This window comes from Elephantulus edwardii, unplaced genomic scaffold (genome assembly GCF_000299155.1).
Source record: "Elephantulus edwardii isolate Elephantulus edwardi_28Jun2011 unplaced genomic scaffold, EleEdw1.0 scaffold00075, whole genome shotgun sequence".
NCBI classification, from domain to species: Eukaryota; Metazoa; Chordata; class Mammalia; order Macroscelidea; family Macroscelididae; genus Elephantulus; species Elephantulus edwardii.
The window spans coordinates 7,133,256-7,155,917 of record NW_006399825.1 but is presented as its reverse complement, the minus strand read 5'-3'; the positions used below and the strand labels follow the sequence as shown (position 1 = coordinate 7,155,917).

At 39.4% G+C, this 22,662-nt stretch overlaps 1 protein-coding gene and 1 pseudogene across 1 annotated transcript in view; both read left to right on the top strand.

Annotated features, from left to right (window-relative positions):
- Positions 1-22,662, top strand: part of ALS2 (amyotrophic lateral sclerosis 2 (juvenile)) — a 95,747-nt gene that overhangs the window by 54,783 nt on the left and 18,302 nt on the right. The window contains exons 10-21 of the mRNA XM_006889086.1: positions 257-428; positions 4,213-4,393; positions 6,331-6,396; positions 11,174-11,336; positions 14,781-14,912; positions 17,067-17,195; positions 18,061-18,131; positions 18,489-18,555; positions 18,876-19,078; positions 19,200-19,265; positions 20,227-20,325; positions 21,207-21,371. Of these exons, the coding sequence (XP_006889148.1) occupies positions 257-428; positions 4,213-4,393; positions 6,331-6,396; positions 11,174-11,336; positions 14,781-14,912; positions 17,067-17,195; positions 18,061-18,131; positions 18,489-18,555; positions 18,876-19,078; positions 19,200-19,265; positions 20,227-20,325; positions 21,207-21,371 (1,514 nt within the window). The remainder of the gene's footprint in view (positions 1-256; positions 429-4,212; positions 4,394-6,330; positions 6,397-11,173; positions 11,337-14,780; positions 14,913-17,066; positions 17,196-18,060; positions 18,132-18,488; positions 18,556-18,875; positions 19,079-19,199; positions 19,266-20,226; positions 20,326-21,206; positions 21,372-22,662) is intronic.
- Positions 12,893-13,307, top strand: LOC102856327 (annotated as a pseudogene).

Below are 22,662 nucleotides of genomic sequence, written 5' to 3'. Positions count from 1 at the left end.
AGAGAGAGAGAGAGAGCTAGATATACATATTAATAATGTTGTGCTGGTAAGTCAGCTTCTTTTCTTAAAGGAAAAAACCAAACTTTTGGATGCTTCACTGTGGCTAATTTCTAGTGACCATAATGTAATTTAGAATGAAAATTTCCTGAATATTTAACAATTGCCCTCTTTACTAGCTGGTATGCATTAGCTTTTGTGCTCCACATTGCTATTAAAATATAAATTATATTTTGATATTTTTAATTTTCTGTTTCAGCTTGGTTACATAAGCAGAGTGACAGCAGGAAAAGACAGTTTTCTAACCTTGGTGGACAAAAACATTATGGGGTATATAGCCAGTCTCCACGAGTTGGCTACGACAGAAAGACGGTTCTATTCAAAACTGAGTGATATCAAATCTCAGATTCTCAGGCCTCTTCTCAGCATAGGTAAGAAAAACACCACCACCCATTTATCCTCAAATAAGGAAAATATTTTGAATTCTGTTTTCTCCTTTTATTCCATTTTCTTTTGCACACAGGCACTTAGCATATTAGAAACAATTTCCAGTAACCCAGCTGCTCTTGTTTAGGCCGTGGAGCCCAGAGCAGCTTCAAAGTCGTGGGGCCTTTCTACAGGTAGATGACTGAGTAGAATTTTATGGCAGAGAAACAGTAGCAGCTTTGGGGAAGTTAATCTTTTGTTTTGGTTTCAACCAACACATATAGTCTCACTTGTTCTAAAATATTTTCCAGTTAGTACCTGAATTATCGTTTTATTTGTTAAAAGTTTTGTAATTTATCAAGGAAGGTTTTTATTTGGACTTACAGGTTCTTAAAATTGTAATTCTGAGATTATTGACAGTCTTAGCCAGTGTTGTTGTTACGTCCTGTCGTGTTGGAGCAAACTGAAAATGACTCTCCAGAGGAGTTTTTGAGGCAGTAAGTCGCACAGTGCAGGTTGGATTTAGAGGAGGCCATGGCACTAGGGTATTATTGCTAATGTCAGGTGGATCTTGGCTGAAAACAGAGAGTACCAGAGGAATGTCTGTGTTTCATTGACTGTGCAAAGGCATTTTACTGTGTGGATCACAACAAACTGTGGCTGACTCTGAGAAGAATGGGAATCCCAGAACACTTCATTGTGCTTATGCGAATCCTATACTTGGACCAGGAGACATTCATCAGAACAGAGCAAGGAAACACTGCACGGTTTAAAATTGGAAAGGGTGTGCGTCAAGGATGTGTCATGTCTCCAAACTTTTTCAATCTATATGTAAGCTGTTCCTTGGAGGCAAGGATTCTGAAGCTTCGGCTGACATACTTTGGACATGTTGCAAGGTGAAATCAGTCCTTGGAGAGGGACATCATGCTTGGGAGGGGGAAGGGATAGTGTAGGAGAGGAAGACCCTCTATGAGGTGGATTGATTCAGTGACCGGGATAATGGGGATAGATGTGTTGGAGACAACAAGATTGGCAAGATAGAGCAGGGTTTAGGGCTGTTGTACATAGGGTCTCTGTGAGTTGTAGGCGACTTGATGGCACATAACAACAACAGCGATTCACACAGGCAGAGATTGTCCATCTTTCTTCCTCATGCCAGCTGGTGGATTTGAACTGTGTCCCTTGGGTTGGCAGCACCAACTCCTTACCGCTCAGTTTCCAGAGCTCTCCTTAGCCAGTGTTCTTATTATGTACCATCTCGTCAGAACTAATTCATAGTTCTCGCAAATTTGCAGAGGCAGTTAATCTATGGGAAGAGATTGCCCATTTATCTCCTGTGAAGAAGCCGGTATATTCAAACCATGTGCCTTTAGATTGGCAGCACAACTAATTACCACTAAGCCAGCTTTCCTAGTCAACATTGTTGTTGCTGCTGTTGTGTGCTGTTGAGTCAAAATCTATAGCTGACCCTCCAACATGTTCTCAAAGGCAGTAAATACCATGAGAGGAGGTTGCCCATCCTTCTCTCGTAGAACAGCTGGTGGATTTGAAGCACATTTCTCTGGTAGTAGCACAGCTTCTTACTGCAATAAATGCAATTTTCAGGTTTTTTGTTTTTGGGGTTTTTTTTGTTGTTGTTTTCTTTTTTAGCAGAAATCAGCTGCAAGGAGAGGTGGAAGGTTAGGAGGATATACAGAAGGCATGTTGTTGTTGTTGTTAGGTGCTGTCGAGTCAAATACGACTCATAGCGACCCTATGAACAAAAGATCTGAACTCTGTTCTATCCTGCGCCTTCCTCACACTTCCTGACATACAAGCACTCATTACAGCAGTCACCATTCACCATGTCAGTCCACCTGGTTGAGGGTCTTCCACTCCTTTGCCAACCCTCCACCCGCCCAGCATCATGTCCCTCTCCTAGAAATAGCCCCTTCTAGCAACATGCCCAGATTATGTGAAGTGAAGCCTCAGAGCACTCTGGCCGTACCATCTCCAAGACAAATCTGTTTGTTCTCTTGGCCATCCATGACACCACAGCTCAAAGGTGTCAATTCTTTTTCTGTGATCTGTATTCATTATCCAGCTCTCAGATGCATAGCAAATAAATGGAAAGACCATGGCCTGAATCAGATGCACCTTAGTCCTCAGACTGACATCATTACTCCTCAGTAGCAGAGGGCATGGAGCCCAGTATTCCCAGATGGTACACTGCAGCTCAGGTTTATGGAATGCCTGAGGAGAATTTGTCTAAGATTAAAAGGAGTACACTCATTGCAGGCTCTTGAAACTGTAATTTCCCTATGCCAAAAATTTTCCAAAGTTTGGCTCTGCACTCTGAAAACAGAGAGGCAGTTCCCTTTCTCCTTTTCTCACCTACATTCCTAGGACCTCCCTCTGTTTTGAAGACTCAGAATCCACTTTCTAAGCAACATTCCTCTGGAAACTCTATGAACTTTGATAAATAACGATAGTTATAGAAAGGCTTTAGGCCTTCTGTTCATAGTGTCACTATGTTGTGCTCGACTCGATGGCATTCAGTACCACTATAGTAATTAAATCTGTCATGTTAATACACCTATTTTGTCATTTTAGAATGACATTGGCTTGTGTGGTCCAATCTGTTGTTACTTCTCAGGAAGAAGTTTCTACTTCTGAAGCACCTAGTTTATATTCTTTCTGGGTTTTGTGTCTTTGTAGAGGTTGTGTACTTTTTGTATTATTATTTCTTTTTAATTTTAGTTATGTTTTGCCTCTTTACATTCCCACCTTTGAGTAAACCCAGCACCCACAGACATTGGCAATAGAAAGATAGCCATTTCAGCTACACAGTTCTTGAATTATTCTGGAGATAAAGATCTGCATTTTCCCTGTTTTGGTTCTTGATTCATTATTGATCTATCTGGCCTCCTCATCAGCCACGCTGCTTGGAAAGAAGCCCTAGAAATCAAGAACATTGAACTCAGGAAATGCCCAAGTTCTCCTGATGACCTCTGTAAAGGTTCAGAGCAGCCTGGACAGTCTCATTGTTTGATATCTCTGTGCATTGAAGCCCAGAGGGCAAGTAGAGCACAAGTCAGTACACAAAGTGGAAATGTTACCCAAGATTTAACTACACAAGTGAATTTAACTCCAGGCTGTATCACTGACCCATTGTGTGAAATTAGATAATTCACTTCTCTTCTGTTGGTTTCAGATTACTTATCTTTAGGATGAGAGGAGGATTGGATTAGCTCGGTGGTTCTCAAATTTAGGTGAACATTGCACTCACCTGTAAAGCTTTTTCCCCTCCCTCTTTAAAAGGATCCATCTTAGAACCTTACTCTAGACCTACTCAATCATAAATATGTCTTAACTAGCTCTTCAGATAATTGGACCCCGTTGTCTCTGATACTGTTTTGTCATTATTAGCATTCCATAGGTGTTGTTATAAGGAGTCTTAGTGGCTCACTAGTTGGTTATTCACTTAGCTGCTAACTGAAAGGTTACTGTTCGAACCTATCAGCCAGTCAATGGAGAAAAGACCTGGCAATCTGCTGCTGTAAAAATTACAACCTAGGATACCCTATGGGGCAGTTCTGCTGTTGTGGAGGTTCACTCTGAGTTTAAATTGACTCAACAGCAGGCATCAGCTGAAACCACATCTCAACATCAAGTCTTTTTAGAAAAGGGGAATTTATCATCTTGATTTTAAGGAAGTATTCAGATAATGAGTAGGCTGAAGTCTTTAGTTTGGGTCCTCACCCCCTCCTTAATACCCTCTTCCTTATCACTATTATTACTTTGTTACAGATAATTTGGGCACTGCAGCTACAGTCCAGCTACTGCAGGAGGTGGCAAGCCGATTCAGCAAACTGTGCTACCTGATTGGTCAGCACAGAACCTCACTGAGCGGCTTCCTTCATGGCATAAAGGAAGTCAGGAATTTGGTCATTCTGAAGCACGCATGTCTCTTCTTGGATAGTTATACAGAGCAAGTATCCAGTTCATGTCATGTCCAATCTCTGCAGGGTTATTCTGCTTCTTAATCTGAAAAGACTAGCTTAGGGAGAGAGACTTAAGGTAATAGAAAATTGCAAAGCAGTGTTTTAGTAGTAAATCAGTTACTGTTTTGCATTGCTGAAATTTTATTTTCTCTAAGGGAGAAAAATATTTCAAAACAATGAATTTTTTTAAAGTACTTTCTTCAATATAATAGTAGACTGATTGGTAGTAGCTTGCCTCAGTCACATAAAATATAGTACATCAGTTTTTTAGAGTCTAATTTTGTTTAATTGTACCCAAATTTGAGGAAATAGTAACTGTGGACAAATTATTTTAAAACTTACTGCTCACTATATATATGGAGTTGTTTTGATATCTCTTATTTATTATTATGTAAGTGAAGAGTTTAAAATAAAGATACTTTCTAATAAAACTAAAATAGTTATCCAGAATTTTCCCATTCTTGGATTTAAAAAAAAAAAATCAAGTGTGCTTAAAATTTAACCTGAAATAGTCTTTCCTTTTTCTTAATTTATATTTTGATATTCTGATTCCAGTCATCATTTAATTGTTTCTTTTACTTACATTAGGATATGCTTTGATCTGAAGTGTAAATTTTATTCTTTGTGTACTCATAACTCATCTAACAAGCAAAGATTGGTTGAGTGCCCACTGAGTACTGAGCTCTCCTGAGTTCTGCAGCCATACCATGGAGCCAGTGAAAAGTTCCTGCCCCTCGGGGATTTGATGACCTGTCACATTTCATTTGGGTTCTTTGTACTGGAAGTCACACATTTGGCCGCCTATGTGGCTCAAACTGTTAAGCGATCGATAGATTGACAGTATGCTTCTGAAAGGTCACAGCTTTGAAAACTGCCGAGTACAGTTCTACCCTGGCACTTAAGTTAGAATGAACTCGGCAACAACTAACAATAACAGTGTGTATTTATTTTTAAAGCTATAAAGATAAAAGTAATCAAGAAGATATTTAAAATCCACTATACTCTTACCACCAGAAGTTACCATTGTTAGTCATCTTGACTTATTTTACTTCAGACTTTCAGATACATATAGGTGTATATATGATTTTTATCTAAGCAAAATTATGTGTATTTCAGGCAACTGTCTGGAAGACTGATTTGAATCTTTAAATCCATCTTTTTTTTCAGACATAAGAAATAAGATCATTTGATAATGATTTTTTTTAATCTAAATTTCATTCTTATGTGAAAATTTGTGCTTTACTGGTGTAATTGTCCTCTTTTTTGTGTTGTGTTTACCTCGTAGTCTCTTTTCATTTATGCTTGAAATTTTGGTACATTGAGCAAGTTTTAATTAGGCTCTTCCCTGTATTTATTAAACTCACTCTCTCTCTCACAAAGTCAGTTGATTTCCTTTGCAAGTACAGAAGGGACAGGCCTGGCTCAACACAGTATATCAGAACTTATTCTCTAGCAGTGTTTTAATGCTCATCAGAATTTTCTTATACTCTCTCCCTTGAGCATCTTTCCTTCCTTAGCATCTTAACTGTTCATTTCTGAAGACTTAATTGGAAAATTTGAAATGAAAATGAGAGAAATTTTACAATTAAAAAAATCTAATTATGTTAGTCATACTTTCTCATACTTGTTAATCAAATTATCATGTCTCTAAAATAAATGGCAGCATAACTTCTAGGTATTTTTGAGTTTTCTATTTTAATGTCTTCTTTGCTAAAATGACATTTCTCCCTGGTGATTGTGATTATCACATGACTTGCCTTTCTTTCCAGTCCTTTGCAGTTCATGAATGTTAACATCACAAAAATTCTGAAACTGTTCATGGGTGAGAAACCAACAAATATTTGATGCAGGTACTTTGAAAACTCTCAAGAACTAATTTAGATTTCAACACTAACATACATGTTTTGTTTTGTTTTTGCTCAAGGTATTGCACATCTATTACAAATTTTCTGGTTATGGGAGGATTCCAGCTTCTTGCTAAGCCTGCCATGTAAGTAAATAATATACATACTTTCTAGTTACTATTCTAACAGCCAGAGATCATGTTTTATAGTGGTCTGTGTTTTTCAGTGCCCAGGACACCTTTGACTTAGTCCCTTTAACAAATGAATCAAAATGTAGATTTTCACTAACTTTTGAAAAGGACAAGGTGCTATTAGTAAAAACCACTGACCTAAAAGGCTTAAGAGCTGCGTCCTGTTTTAATAACACCATATATTATCATTGAGAGCTGCCCTGGTGGTTGAGTGTTAAGGAGCTGCAATACCAACCCAGCTGCACAGGGTTCAAATTCCCCAGCTGCTCCATGGGAGTAAGTTGGGCAGTGTCCTCACAATAGAGTATACTGCCTCTGAAAACTCAGTTTCAGGAGGGTCAGCTATGAGTTGGTTCTGACGTCATAGCACATAACAACGTATTCTCATCTCTTCCTCTCTCTAGCCTAATAATTTCCCATCTGAAAACAGAGAATGCACTTCTTCTCTTGTTTTAAGGAACAAATAAAGTAAGCTGTAGTATGTAGACACTGCCAAGCCAAAGGCAGATGGTTCAAATCTACTAGCTACTCTGTGAGAGAAAGATGTGCAGTCCCTTCCCATGAGATTTACAGCCTCTGAAATCCTGCTGGAGCATCTGACTCTTTGGAAATGAGTTTACCATTTTTTTAATAGTACAAATGAGAGTGCAAGGTTTGCACAAATGTTAAGTATTTGTATTTAGCTGCTGAATAGTATTTCAGGTAAATGCTCCCTATGTGAGAACAGTAATTTTGAACAGAATAGTTTACCCATAAATATTGACCTAGCAACAAAGACTCAGAGAAGTTTAGATTTTATTAATGAAATAACTCCTCGTAAAGCAGGGGGTTCAGGGCTTGATTATTAACTGAAAGGTTGATGGGTCAAATCACAGTTGCTATGTGCAAGAAAGGACTTGGTGATTCACTTCCTCAGAGGGTCATGGCCTCAGAGACTCCAGAACAGGTCAGCTTTGTGCTACAGGATCACTGAATCGGAATCAACTTGACAGCCCCCTCTTTTCCCAAACTTCAGTGTTTTGCGTATTTGCCTTTGCTCTTATACCCATTTAATAATAGTTCTATTTTCTTATTTGAAAATAAATGCTTTTACTGTTTTATCATTAAAGATTAATATTTTGAGTTTTTGGTAGACTTTGTTTACAAGTTAAAAAGCTTCTTCTTGTTCCTAAAAATTGAGTAGGAATTGATTCTTTTTCAATACACAATACTCTCTTGTTTCCGTCTTTCTCATGGCACCGCTAGGGCATTCAGCTGCTTCACTATGAAGCTGACCATCTCCTTCCTAGACACTGCCTGCCAAAAGCTCATTGAAGTAGACAATGAACGCAAACTTCGTACATTTTATGAAAAACGAATGGCCGTAGAAGATGCTGCTGACTATTGTGATGAATGGAGTACGTTGTCTGGATCAGTGGTGGAAACAACAAACAGTGTTTTCCCATGAAGCAGGGTGTCTTGACCCATGGCCATGTTCACGTGCTGCTGAATAACGAACACTCTTGTTACAGACCATGGAGAACTGGAAAGAAGAGACACAAATCTGTCCGGGGTTGCATTGTATATGCCAGTCTGAGTGTTCTCAACTTGGTTACTGTGAAGAAAGGCAAGAAACCTCTGACCAAAGTGCCAAAGTTTCAGTATCTTGTCATTCCTTGTGTCCTGCAGCACAAGTGTCAGCATATCTCTCTGAAGAAACAGCGCACTAAGAAGAAAGAATAAGGGGGAGGCTGCAGAGTACGCTAAGCCAATGCAGGAGGCCAAGAAAAACACCAGGATCAGATCACCAAGAGATGGAGGCTGTCGTCTCTGAGAGCTTCTACCTCCAAATCCAAATCCAATCAGAAAGAGAATTTTCTGCGTGGTAAATAAATAAGCTCACGTATTAAATCTCAAAAAAACCAAACCAAAACACCAACAAACACAAACCCAACCAAACCAACTCTAAAAAAACTCTTTGTGTTCCCAAGATAATGACTACACTATACCAGGGGCCCTTTTGAAGACAGGTATAGGCAAGGACATGAAGGAGTCAGAACATTGCTGGTGTGGACTGATGATGCCTGGACAGGACTGTGCTGTGTGCTCCCCTTGTTTCACATCCGTCTCTGAAGCACACTTCTTTCTGTGGGGTTGAGTATCCTCACCCGATCTCAGCAGAGAACAAAGAGAGGAAATGAGAAACGTCAGTGAAATAGAAATTAAACTCTGGGCCAAGTTCCCCAGGGTGCTCAGTCAGCTCTATTAATTACATTTTTCAACATCTAGATTTCTGCCATTGAACGTTTAGGTTCCCAAAAGCAATGTGTATTTTTATGACATCTTTTTTTAAAAAAAAAATTTTTTTTATTAATTTTAATGAAAGTTTACAGACACTTTGGATTTCCATTCATTGTTGCATTTTTCTCCCTGCCCACCCCTCCCCCACCCCAGTTCACTCTTCTCTTTGAAAAGTGAAAGAAAAATTCCTTCATTGTTATGCAATCCCTCCCCCCAAGTCCACTCCACTATGAAGTCTTCACTCTGAACTCCTGTCATGACAGTAATACCTAATCATATATCCCTTCCAAACAGTTCTCTCCCTCATCTATTTCAATGCAACATACATTATTTAAGATTGATAATAGTTGTAATTTCTAGTTTTTAAACATCTCTTTACTCTGTAGTTTTTTTAATTTAAATTTATTATTAATTTCAGTAAAAATTTACAGAGACTTTGGATTTCCATTCATTCATTGTTGCACATTTCCCTCACACTACCCTCTTGGAAAAGTAAAAGAAAAATTCTTTCACTGTTTTACAAACCCTGCCCCAGGTCCACTCTACCATGTAGCCTTCGCTCTAGACTCCTGTCATGACAAAAATACCTAATTATATATCCCTTTTAAACAGTTTTCTCCCTCATCTGTTTCAGTGCAGTATACATTATTGAACCCATCTTTCTCAGTCTCTCCCCAACCCCAAGGTCAGTCCTGTTTTACAACAGTGGCACTATGCAGTATTTGTCCTTTTGTGACTGGGTTACTTCACTCAGCATAATGTCCTCCAGAGTCACCCATTTTGAATAATATTGCATGAGTTCCTTGTTTTTCAATACAGCATAGTATTCCATTGTGTGAATATACCACAGCTTCTCTATCCATTCATTTGTTGATGGACACTTAGGTTGTTTCCAACTCCTTGCTATTGTGAACAAAGCCACAGTAAACATGGGTGTGTATATATCTGCTTGGATGTCAGTTATGGTCTCTTTGGAGTATATTCCCAGTAGTGGAATTGCTGGGTCAAATGGTATCTCTGTTTGCAACTTTTTGAGAAAGTGCCATACTGCCTTCCATAGTTGTTGCACCATTTTACACTCCCACCAACAGTGAATAAGGGTTCCAGTTTCTCCACAACCTCGCCAGCATTTGTTGCTTGCTGTTCTGTTAAATTAACTATTCTTACTGGGGTGAGATGATATCTCATAGTTTTAATTTGCATCTCTCTTAGAGCTAGGGATTTTGAACATTTCTTCATGTGCTTGTTGGCCATCTGAATGTCATCTTCGGTGAAGTGTCTGTTCATATCCTGTGCCCATTTTTCAATTGGATTATTTACCTTTATCTTGTTGTGGTGCTCAAGTATTTTATAAATTCTGCATATTAGTCCCTTATCTGACATGTCATTACCAAATACTTTTTCCCAGTCGGTGGCTTCCCTTTTTACCCTGTTGGAGAAGTTTTTGGATGTGCATGGTGGTTTGATTCTTAGAAGATCGCATTCATCTACTTTATCTTCTCCTGGTTTTAAGTTTTACTCTGTAGTTTTCTAAGGCATTATAAAGTGATAGTCTTGTGTTTCAGTAAGGAAATTGTGTTTTGTTCAAAGCTGAGAATTGTACTGCGGTGCTTATATAGCACTCATCTTAGTACCTGGCACACAGTTTCTGCTTCGTAAGTAGCAGATAATAATAATAATTCTTTTGTCCTGCTAAGTCCTAGTTCTTTACAATCTCTTTTAGGTATTTGAAAGTATTTTAAGTCTATCTAAGTGTAGTGAACATTGTCTCACTGGACATTACAGTTTTTAATAGAACCTTAATAATGAATGTGTAGAAAATAAATGTTAGCTTCAATTGAAATACGTTTAAAGAGCTCAGCACTGAAATCTTCACATGCAGTTTGCTTTACTGTTTCCTGTTAATTGTAGTACTGGTCCTTTCAGCTTTTCATTATTCTCATATAGTAAACTCTTAAAAGGTCAACAAGTGAAGGAAAAAAAAGAGGAACTTACATCATTTTAATACACCATACCATGTTGTTGGAGTAAGATGTTTTCTTTTTCCTTTAGTATGACTGATCAGAATAATTAGCTTTTTCATTTATTGCTGATTTTTGACTTGCAAATTAACAGGTGATGGTATCAGCTGGCCTTCTCTGATTACTTCCTGGAGCCGTGGATCCATGATTCATTTCCTAAGAACATAAGGCACAGCTCCCTGATTAACCATTTCTATTGTTATTATTTTTACTGCTGTTTCTAATTGCTAGTTTTTATACTCAAAACCTCCTGTCTTACAGTTAGATAAATTCTTTAATTTTCCTTTAAGCTTACTTTATTGTGTTTATCTTGTTAGTTTGTAACAGTTTGCTTTCTACTAAAGTCTAGTGAAATGTTTTTGTTATTCCATGTCATGTGTATTAACAATACCAAAATGATTAAATGAATCTCTTTCTTATTTTACCTCCAGTGATTTCCTAAATAAAAACCAGGAGCTATTACAGAATTTATCAGAAATGAATGATGAAAACACCCAATTGATGGAAATCCTGAATACTTTGTTTTTCTTGCCAATCAGACGACTTCATAAATATGCTAAAGTTTTGCTAAAGCTTGCTACTTGTTTTGAAGTGGTAAGTTCTCCCATATCCCCTCTTTGAATGAATGCTTGGAAAACTAAAGGCCAGTGCTCACTTGGGCAGCATATATAAAAAATTTGGAACAATACAGAGAAGATTAGCAAGGCCCCTGTGCAAGGATGACACGCAAATTCATGAAGCATTCCATATTTAAAAGAAAACTAAAGGCTATAGTAGTGTGTAGGTTTGATTATGCCACCACAAAATATGGAACTCCATTAACTTAATATTCATTTATATATGTCTAATTTTTTCGCAGATCAAAGAACAAAGTATAAATGTTTTCTCTGTTACAGATTCCGTTTCTGCTCAGGACCTTTTCAGCCTTGGCTAAGGTTGAGGTTTAGCTATATGTCCTGCTCATTCCATGGTTGACAGTTTATTGACAGCATTCTGAGTTCCGGTTCCACAGAGCTCTTTAAAGCCCTTTCTTTCTTGCCTTTGGGTCATGATGGACTCATGCTAGATATTTGGATCATGTTAATATATATGTGTGTGTATTCACATGCAACTCTGGTGGCCTAGCAGGCGAGGAGCTACACTGCGAAACCAAAAGCACATGGTTCGATTTAGCCATTTGCTCTGCTGAAGAAGGACGGGAGAAAGATCTCTTCCTGTTTGATTTACAGCCTCTGAAAACCCACTGGAGGGTTAGCTATGAGCTGGTTCTGACTTGGTGGTACATAACAGCAGCAATATCTATGTCTATGATGTATGAAACCATGGGATAACTGGAGTTTTCTCAAATGTAAACTGGTCTAGTTTTTGCATAAAATTTGTTAGGTTAGCAGACTGCTGCTGGCCATATAACTGGTTGTTGTTGTTGTTATTGTTATGTGCCATCAAGTCGACTGTGACTCATAGCAACTCTATGTACATTAGCTCTGAAACCTGCCCTATCCTGATCCAATATCATCACCTTTCACAGACCGAATCCCATTTTTCCAGCCACTGAGTCATTTCATCTCATCCTGGGTCTTCCTCTCCTGCAGTGTCCCTCCACCCTTCCAAGCATGAAGTCCCTCTCCAACGACTGGTCCCTCCTGGTTATGTTCCCAAAGTGTGTGACTGGTTTCACCCTTTCCAGGACAGACCTATTAACTGTAGTAGTCCTCATTATATTGCAAACCAGCTTGCATTTGTAGTTCAAAGCAAAACAAAAATGCCAATTTCACGTAAGAATGTTCTTGGTGGAACAGTAAAAATTACAGATTTTTTTTAATCTCAGCTATAAGATAGATTATGGACTCGATTTAATCTCAACCATTGAGTTCACGTCTTTTTAATATTCCTTGTGATGGAGTAGGACATATACGTAAGCAATTCTCCTGCACTCCAAATTATGTTGTCTCAAGGAAAACCACTGCTTTCGTTGTTTGATTTGGAAACTGAACCAATCGCCTTGGCTTTTTAAACTTGAAAGAACAACCAACAGGTTAACTATGATCATCCAGATTTGGACAGATTTGGAACTTTGCTCAAAAATGAGTGAATAGGAGCGGGACGGGACGGGCGCAGGAGGGAGCAAAGCAGCGCCGGCAGCCAGCAAGATGCAGCACCGAGCCTTCCTCCTCGCCCTACTGGCGCTCGCTTCCGCGGCAGCCAAAAAGAAAGATAAAGAAGGGCGGTCCGGGGAGCGAATGCGCGGAGTGGGCCTGGGGGCCCTGTACTCCCAGCAGCAAGGACTGCGGAGTGGGTTTCTGTGAGGGCACTTGCGGAACCCAGACCCAGCGCATCCGGTGCCGGGTGCCATGCAACTGGAAGAAGGAGTTTGGAGCTGACTGTAAGTACAAGTTTGAGAGCTGGGGCGCACGTGATGGAGACACTGGCACCAAAGCCCGCCAGGGCACACTGAAGAAGGCGCGGTACAATGCCCAGTGTCAGGAGACAATCCTCGTGATGAAGCCCTGCACCCCTAAGACCAAAACCAAGACCAAAGCCAAGAAAGGGAAGGGAAAGGACTAGAGGCCTGAATGCCAAGGAGCCTGGCTTCACCCTCCTGCAGGCCCAAGATATAACCCACCAGTGCCTTTTTTCTACACTAGCTTTATCAATCACGCTCTGCCTCTCCTCTCACTCCCCCACATATATCCCTTCACCCCAAGCACCCAGATTGGGGAGGGTCCCTGGATTCTGGGAAGTTTGGGCCTCCTCCCAAAAATATTTGATTTCCACTTGCCCTCCCCACTCTTTGTTCTTTCCCAAATGACACCATGACTAAGAAACAAAATAAACCACCTTTTTTTCCCCAAAAAAAATAAAAAAAAAACCGAGGGAATAAACTTGACACTTCAGGGAAAACATTGTTGCCATTGTTAAAATCCAAGCTCTTCAATGAAAAATAAGATTTTTTTTATTCTTTAAATAGGATTTTGAAAAACATTATCTACCATTTTGAGCTTGACAGTTTCTTAATACCTAAAAGACTTTTTCTGGTGAAATTGGTTCTATTGCTTAGTGTATCAACAAGTGGAACATCCACGTAACTCAAAATCGAGCATTCCCGAATGCTCAGTTCATGCTATTGCAGAATCATGCATGGATGAAAGATCTGTCCAAAGTGCATGGTGACCCATTGAGTTTATCATAACAGCGGATCGTTCCTGTTCATTGACATGGTTTCAGATGTCACATTGCAGTTAATTCTACAAGAAACTACCACTTAAGTTGTACTGTACTATCAAAGGAGAATATCTATAGTTACTTGAAATAGCTATTAAACTGTTCTTCACTTTTCCAGCTGTATTTATCTTTGAATCATATTTCGACCAAATAATGTAACAGATTAAATGTAGAAAAAAAAATTAAAATCTGTCCTCTTTTCAGCCGTGTAGTAGAAGTTTGCAAAAATGTAAAACAGTGGCACTTTCATCACTAGTTTGTTTTGGGAAATAGTTATTTTACACTTAAAATGTTATTTACTCTTTAAATTACTCAAGAGTTTATAATTTTCTTTTTAATTATAAAAACATATAGCTCATAAACAGTAAAGGACTCCTGGGACCAAAACACTTGAAGAACCCTAGTTGTGCCCTGACTTACTTGTGTTTCTCCTCACTAACTCCTGGTGGTTGTTTCTTTCCTCGTTGAGTTACTTCTGCACATGTAGGTGTAGTTTTGGGTCCACGGTGTTCGGCACCATTGAGTTGACTATGATGCACAGCGACATTATGAACAAAGAGCTGAACTCTGTTCTGTCCTGCATCATCCTCATGACCTCTGACCTCTTTCAAGCCCATTGCCGCAGTCATGGTGTCAGTCCGTATCAGTGTGTAATCGAGTTTGTCCTGGAACTGATCTTCTCCTTTGTCCAGCCCCTCTTCAAGCACCATGTATGTTCTGAAGCAAGAGTCTAATACTGCATCACACTGAGGTTATACATTCTAGATTATTGTTTGATGTTCTTATTTTTTTCTCCCCTTAACTATTGGCCTCTAGACTTCTCCAGAATACCAGAAATTACAGGATTGCAGTTCTTCTTATGAGTCTCTTGCTCTCCACCTCGGCAGGAAAAGGAAGGAAGCAGAGTACACACTGGGCTTCTGGAAGACTTTTCCAGGAAAAATGACGGTAACTCATGCCAGTTGTCAGTACTCCAGGAAGCAGCAGGCATTTCCGTAACAACTGCCATAGTTCTCTCTGTTCCTCACTGTTTATGACAGTAATGCTTTAATGACCCCATTTCTAAAATGCATAAGAACCACATGCTCATATGGTCACACTTTTCCTCATCTCAAGGCATACTCTCTGAAAGCGCATCTTTAGTTTGTTCGTGTCTTCTTTGTAGACATGAAAGGATACATTTACTTAGAATTTTTCTTCTGTCTAATGTTTCATGAAGCAGTATTGTATTATTCAGTTACAGAGCAGTCTCCCCTCCTTTTGTGAGTTGCCCCCCCCCCATTAGTATCAACTCACTTTCCCCTAAGTGTCCTATCTGTGTTGGTGTCGTAATGGAAGCCAGTGACCTTTAGTCGTAACTCTACAATGAGGAGGGTGAATGCCCAGCAACAGCAGCCGTCCAGTGACAGCAGAAATACCCATTTCCTATATGGCCAGAAATGCCCTATGCTCAAAATCTTTTCTACTGATTCTAACACTAGCAATCTTGCCCACAGTCCTCTACTACTCTGCTGGCTTTGACCACGCAGAACCCACAGGTAGGGAGTAATCATAGGTAGGGAGTTTATCGGGTAAGTTACAAGTCAAAGTCAGGGAAACCTCTTTCTACAATTCTTGGGTCCTGACAGTCTCTTCTCAGCCACCAAAGAGCAGTCTCTGAGCCAGGGCTGCCCCACTTGGGCAAGTGTTGCAGAGATTTTTAAACTCTGCCATATAAGGTGCTGGTGACTCTTCTTTCCACCACTAATGTATATTATTGTTAAGTATCATCGAGCACGACTCCCAGAGACCCCAATAAATGCCAGAAGGGACTTAACTCTACCACAAGCCTATCCTGAAGGCCTTCAAGGTTTTCACTCCATGAGTGAGAAGCCTACAGCTCTGTCATGCTTGAGCTCCTGTTACTACTATTCCTATTAGCTGCTTACCACAGCTCAGGTATTACGGTCAGCCCCAGGATCTCAGAGCCAAGTCATTCACTGCACTGTTGGGTTCTTTCTCTTAACAATAACAAGATCTGTTTTCTGCCTCTGTGCAAGCTCTTCTTAAGGCTGGCAGAATGACAAGCAAAACTGATCAGCCCCCACCTGAATGCTGTGTTCATAGATGGTTGTGAGTTCTAGTATCATACAACAACAACAGTAAACACTGTATTTGAATTATTTGACCTGTCCAGGTGCCCTATGCCTTACTTACATTGTTAGCAATCTCTCCAGCCCCGTTGGTGGGCCCCAGACACCTCCTATTTGCCTATTCTTGCCTAGTCCCTTCGTGAGACTTACAAAGATAGTGGTTTAGAATAACTCTATCAAGTCATTTTCTGCACTGCACTGTCTAATCTTTTGATTCCCTCTAGATCTTAAAAAAGCTTAAGACACAAGGCAGACCTTTTTTAATTTTTTTTCTTTTCTATTGTGATTTTAATGAAAGTTTACAGAAAAGTTAGATTTTCATTCATTCATTGTTGCACATTCTCCTTCTCACCCCCAGTTCACCTGAAAAAAATTATTTATTCATAGTTGCATAATTTCCTCCTTCCCCAAGTCCACTTTGCTATACACCTCTTATTCTGGACTCTTGTCATACAGAGAATGCCTAATCAGATATTCCTTTTAAACACTTCTTTCCTTCGTCTCTTCCAGTGCAGTATTCATTACTTACCCCTTTTTTCTCAGTTTCCTCCCAACTCCCATGTCAGTTCTATTCTATAACAGTGGTGATATGCAGTATTTGTCTTTGTGTGATTGAGATATTTCACTCAACATAATGTCCTTGAGCTTCACCTATGATGTATAATATTTTAAGTTAATTTTCCTTGCTTTTTCAGTGCTGCATAGTATTGTGTGAACATACCATAATTATTATATGGCAAACCTTTGTTAATAGTTTAAACTAATGTTCCATTTTAGGATGACTTCGAGGTGTTCCCAGTGTTGATTTCCTCAGAGCTCAGTTTTTGAAGTACTTAGATCCCAGCTTAATTTAGCTTTAACACCATGCTAAGCTAATCAAAGGTGACGGTGTGAGCTAATTTTTCATTTCTTCTTTGCATGTTAAAATGATTCTAATTATCTACCTTTATCTTTTCTTTTTTAACTACAGGATTCCTTGAGAAAGCCAGAGCGTAGACTGCTGTGTGAGAGCAGTAACCGAGCTCTGTCTCTGCAGCATGCAGGCAGATTTTCTGTGAATTGGTTCATCCTCTTTAATGACGCCTTGGTCCATGCCCAGGTTAGCTGGATTCTCATGCTTGAAAGAGATCCTGACTTTTTAGAGCCATTGAAGCTGTATGAACACCCCAAATGTTTGTCTCAAGAGAATGTTTCATCTTTAGAGGTTCACCCTCACCAATTCAGTTGGACTAATTTGGTCCAATTTGACAATCATTTAACTTAATTTTAATTAGTAAAGTATGCCTACTTCAAGCATTGTACTCTTTTAAAGATTTGCCTATATGTGGGAATAATTTGACAACATCATCACAAAAGGTTAGGTGAGAAGCTTAAGGGGCAGTGACTATGCATTGATGTTGGTGAGATAATTTGGAAAAGGGTAAGTATTACAGATGAAACAGTGTCTCTCCAAATAAATGTTCTAAACCATAACTTTTCTGCTGTGGTTATAAGTCTATATTAATGATTTAGGATTTGTGTAGAGTGTGCCTTGGGTCAATTTCTCTTGAGATAAAAGAGGTTAAACAAGTATGAGAGAAGTAGAAGTGGAGAAACAAAGATGCCAGGCCATGTGACCTCACCCATGGACAGAAGCTCAAAGAATATATTAAAAATATATTGGGATTTCTATGAAAGTATTGAATAAATGTTTATCTATAGCTTGTATCTTTTACAGGCTGGATTCAGATTGTTTTTAAATTTCCATCCTTAGAATGAGTGTCATTCATGTTAAGTGATCCTTGGAGCAGAGATGGTCACACCAAGGACAGCTTTGTGTTAGTACTAAGAGATGTGACACCCAGAGGGGTTTAGTCATTTGAAGACATGATACATCAGGGCCCATGTGATTTAGTGTGAAGGAGATGTCAAGACCAAGAGACCCAAATGGAGTTTCTCAGACCTGTTTCCATGTTCTCTTTCAGTTCTCAACTCACCATGTTTTCCCTTTGGCCACACTGTGGGCAGAGCCCCTTTCTGAAGAAGCTGGTGGTGTGTAAGTAGTTTTCCTTCCCCCGCCCAGTGTCTCCCACCCACCCAGGTTGTTTCTTGGGTGAGAGGGAAAGCTCTGCATGTTGAGGCTCACCCTTCTAACACTCAGCGGCTTGTTGTGAAGATCATGACAGGACCCTGTTTCAGAGCCTTTATCCAGGGAGTGGTGAGGAGTCTCCGTGGTCACCTCCTCAGAGCAGAGTAACACTGTGTGCCCTTTCACCAAACCCAGAGCACGCATGCGCTCACATTTAATTGACCTGTATTTCTCTTGAATTGAACAGATTGTGTTTCATATTTGATGTTTGTTGTTGTAATGATGAGTTGTATTGACTGGACTTTTCCCTTGTGAACGTTATAGGAATGGCTTAAAGATAACTACACCCGAGGAGCAGTTCACTCTCATTTCATCAACCCCCCAGGAAAAGGTCAGTCCTTCAGAGTTTTCTTCCACCCTAGGGAACTGTTTCTGTCCTCTGTGGCAGTAAAGAAAAAGAAAAAAAAAATATTTCATCAATGATCCATGGTTACACCTGACAAACCTTCATTAAGCTAAGGCTGTCAGAGTTTTTAAAGTGTGGGTTAGTCAGTTTTAACCATACAGTGGTGAATTCCAAGAACCAACCTTTATTATGCAATAAGAGCATTGAGAGAAAGGGAGGGGGGAAATTCAAGTCAAGGAGAGCTAGCGGTATCGTTTGAGGAGTTGTTGCCTTAAGGTTCCTGACATTTCGTTCTTATCCCTTAGTCTAAGTGGCTTCGGGCAATCAGCCAGGCTGTGGATCAGGCTTTGCGGGGTACCTCTGACCTTCCTCCTTATGGAAGTGGGAGCAGTCTTCAGAGGCAGGAGCCACCCATTTCCCGCAGTGCCAAGTACACGTTCTACAAGGATCCTCGCCTGAAGGATGCCACTTACAGTGGACGCTGGCTTTCTGGGAAACCTCATGGCAGGTGAACACATCGGAGATTCAGCCCTGGCTGCAGATGATCGTCTGACCAACTACTAAATGAAGTGTTATGATTTTTCTGAGACACCAGTTGACTTCTTTCCTCCTTTGTTTATACATTCCAGAGGGATCTTGAAGTGGCCTGATGGAAAGATGTATTCTGGCATGTTCAGGAATGGCTTGGAAGATGGGTAAGAAAATAGTCGGCGAGGGGTTGAGGAAAACAAGTTAAAGGCTCTAATTTCAGCTTCAGTCATAAGTTATGTTTTTTTGTAATATTTTCTCAAACATTAGTTGATTTTTATTTAATGCTTAGAGATGTACACAAAACACTAAAACTTGTAATACAGATAGTTTGTATCTAGATGCCAGCTCTGATTTAGCTGGAGAGACTCTTTCCTGCGATAGCTGTGCGTATTACACAACAGTACAGCTGTTAAAATGGAACTGTGTTTTCTATCATTTCTCAGAAAAAAACTGAGAATTTTAGACAATGTTGATAATGAGACTATTTAGACAGTAGTGCCCTCTTTATACAGATTGGCATGGAGTTTTCTGTTTAGTAGTTGAAGAGCATTAATTCTGTAATATGTTAAGGGAAAATCTTTTAAGTCATATGTTATCCTAATAATTCCCAGTGACATTAAGTTCAGTATTTTTCTTAATACAGCAAATGTATTTATGGGATAAATTTATGTCAGTGAAGTATTTTATGTAATTATAAATTGAATCAGTGTGTGTGTGTGTGTGTATGTAGTAGTAGTAGCAGTAGTAGTATAAATATTGTGATCTTTTTGCATGAGAAATGAGAAGAACCTTTGATTATCTGATTTATTACCCTCACTTTATAGATGAGGGAACTGGATATCTAGATTTACCCAACAGTTAACATCAAATTAGTGGCAGAAATAAGCCCAAGACATAGGTCTTCTGTTTTTCATTGAACTTGTAATAAAACACCTAATCTGTGTGGTGAGGCTGACACTACACTTCTCAAGGACTTGAACAAATTAGCTTGACTAAAGACCTTATTTGCCCCTTTCCTCTTCTAGGTAAATCTTTTCTCTGTCCTCATTGAAATGTTACTGAAAAGTATGTACAAAAAGTGAATGTGTCATTATGTATTTTCCAATTATTTTTTCTCCTTTGCAGGTATGGAGAATACAGAATCCCAAACAAGGCATTGAACAAGGAAGACCATTATGTTGGCCACTGGAAAGAAGGGAAAATGTGCGGTCAGGGAATCTACAGGTAGTAGCATTGGGTGGAGGGTATGCTATGAGTCAGTTCCAACTTAGTGGTACATAACAACAGTATTGCAGTCCCAGGGATCTGATGGCCGAGTGATGAGGAGTTGCACTGCCAACCCAGAGACAGGCAGTTTGAATTCACTGGCTGTTCCTCAGGAGAAAGATGAGCAACCTCTTTCCGTATGATTCACAACCTCTGAAAACCCACAGGACATCAGCTGTCAGTCCAACTCAGTGGCACCTAACAACAGCAGTGTAAAACCTATGAACTTCTGTAGTCACAATTCCAACCTCACTGCTGTGGGGTCCCTCCACTGGGTTTCCAGGCTGTGAATCTTTAATGTGAGGAGACTTATCTTGTCTCCTGTGGGATACCTGGTGGATTCCAACCACCCACCTTATTGTTAGCCTGATAGATTATATTCTACATCCCCCTCCTTGAATGTCTAAAGCTATGTTATGTCTCCTTTTAAAGATCAACCCCTCACCTATCATAAAGTGAAAAGTTATTTAGTTCTTACCCAAATTGTATAGGCTTTATAAAACTGTAACTTTTTCCAAATCTCCTAAATACCCTCCCTATAAATTTATTTTTGCTACTCAACTTTAGTATGGACTAATTTAAAGCACTTTCTTTTCCTGATAACCAGTCAATACAACTTGTTTTTCCCCTTTTACATCATTGTAAAATACTACCAATGATATCTTTGACTTCTTAATCTCAATCTTTAAAAACTGAGATTTTTTTTGATGGGTGAAAAATAACCATATAATGTGCAGTTATATCTACAGAAACTTTAGTATCATTTGGATCTCCTGAACCTGACAGAAATGAAAAAGCTCAATGCCCTTATGATCTTTGCTCATTCTTTCTAACCGCAGTTATGCCTCTGGTGAAGTATTTGAAGGCTGTTTTCAAGATAACATGCGCCATGGTCATGGGCTCCTGCGAAGTGGAAAATTGACTTCCTCTTCTCCCAGTATGTTCATTGGCCAGTGGATATCAGATAAGAAAGCAGGATATGGTGTCTTTGACGATATCACTAGGTATGACATTTTGCTTCTAACATCAAATTTTCGTGTGTGACTAGTGTCTGTGCTTCTTCAAAAACAGTGATGGTTTTTTTATAAGACTGTCTTCAGTATTGAGGCATTTCTTATTATGAAAACAGAATTTTCCTGTCATCATTTCTGTGAACCAATCATCTATTTCTTTTCAAGATCATAATCTTTTACAGTTAGCGTTCTCTTGGAGAAATTGGAACTCTTACACATTGCTAGTGAGCTGTAAAATAGCGCAGCCACTGTGGAGAGCAGTATGACACTTTCTTAAAAAGTTGAAAATGGAAGTACCATTCTATACAGTAGTCCTACTTGTTGTTGTTGTTGTTGTTGTTCTGTGCCGTCCCGTTGAGTACAGCCCATAGAAACCCTATGAACAACAGACTTGAACCCTGTCCTAGCAGTCATGTTGTTGTTGTGCCACAAGAGCTTCCTGGCAATTATACTGTTATTGTGTGCTGTCAAGTCAGAAATGACTCGTAGCTGACTCTCTAGTAGGTTAGAGGCAGTAAATTTCACAGGAGGAGATTGTCCATCCTCCTCCTACAGAGCAGCTGGTAGACTCGAACTGTGTGCGTGAAGAATTACAGAGCAACTTCTTGCCACTAGGCCACCAGATCTCCCTGGCAATTGTACTTCTAGGTATATATTCTAAAGAAATGAGAGCTGGCACAGGAATAGATGCCGGCACACCCTTATTCATACAACATTATTTACAGTCTCATCAACACATGAATAGACAAAAATACACATACACATAGTGGAATATTAAAAAAATAACAATTTATTAAACACATCATAACATGAACCTGAAGGGCATTATATAATTTAGTAACAAAATGAAAATTATTATTTGAGTCCACTATTATAAAAAGTTAAGGAAGGGTTTACATACAGAAAGAAGCCTTCTTTGATAGTTCCTCAGGATGGGAGGGGAGAAAAGGGGAACAGAAAATCAGTCATTAGGTAATATTCAGACACTGCCTTTATGTCACAACTGACTGACCCTCCAGTGAGTTTTTGGAGGCTGTAAATCTTAAGGGAGCAGATTGCCCATCTTTCTCTCTCAGAGCTGTTGCTGGATTCGAACTGCTAGCAAGAAGCCCCCTTTAAGTTAACAGCACAAGGAGAGGGGACATACAATAGGGGAAAGATCAGCACTAGATACCAGTAAAGAAAGGGACTGTGTGGAGAGGTGCATAGAGTTAGAGACAGCAAAGATAAACACTGGCACACGGTCTCTCTCTAAAAATGAGCCTTTTTTAAATTTTTATTT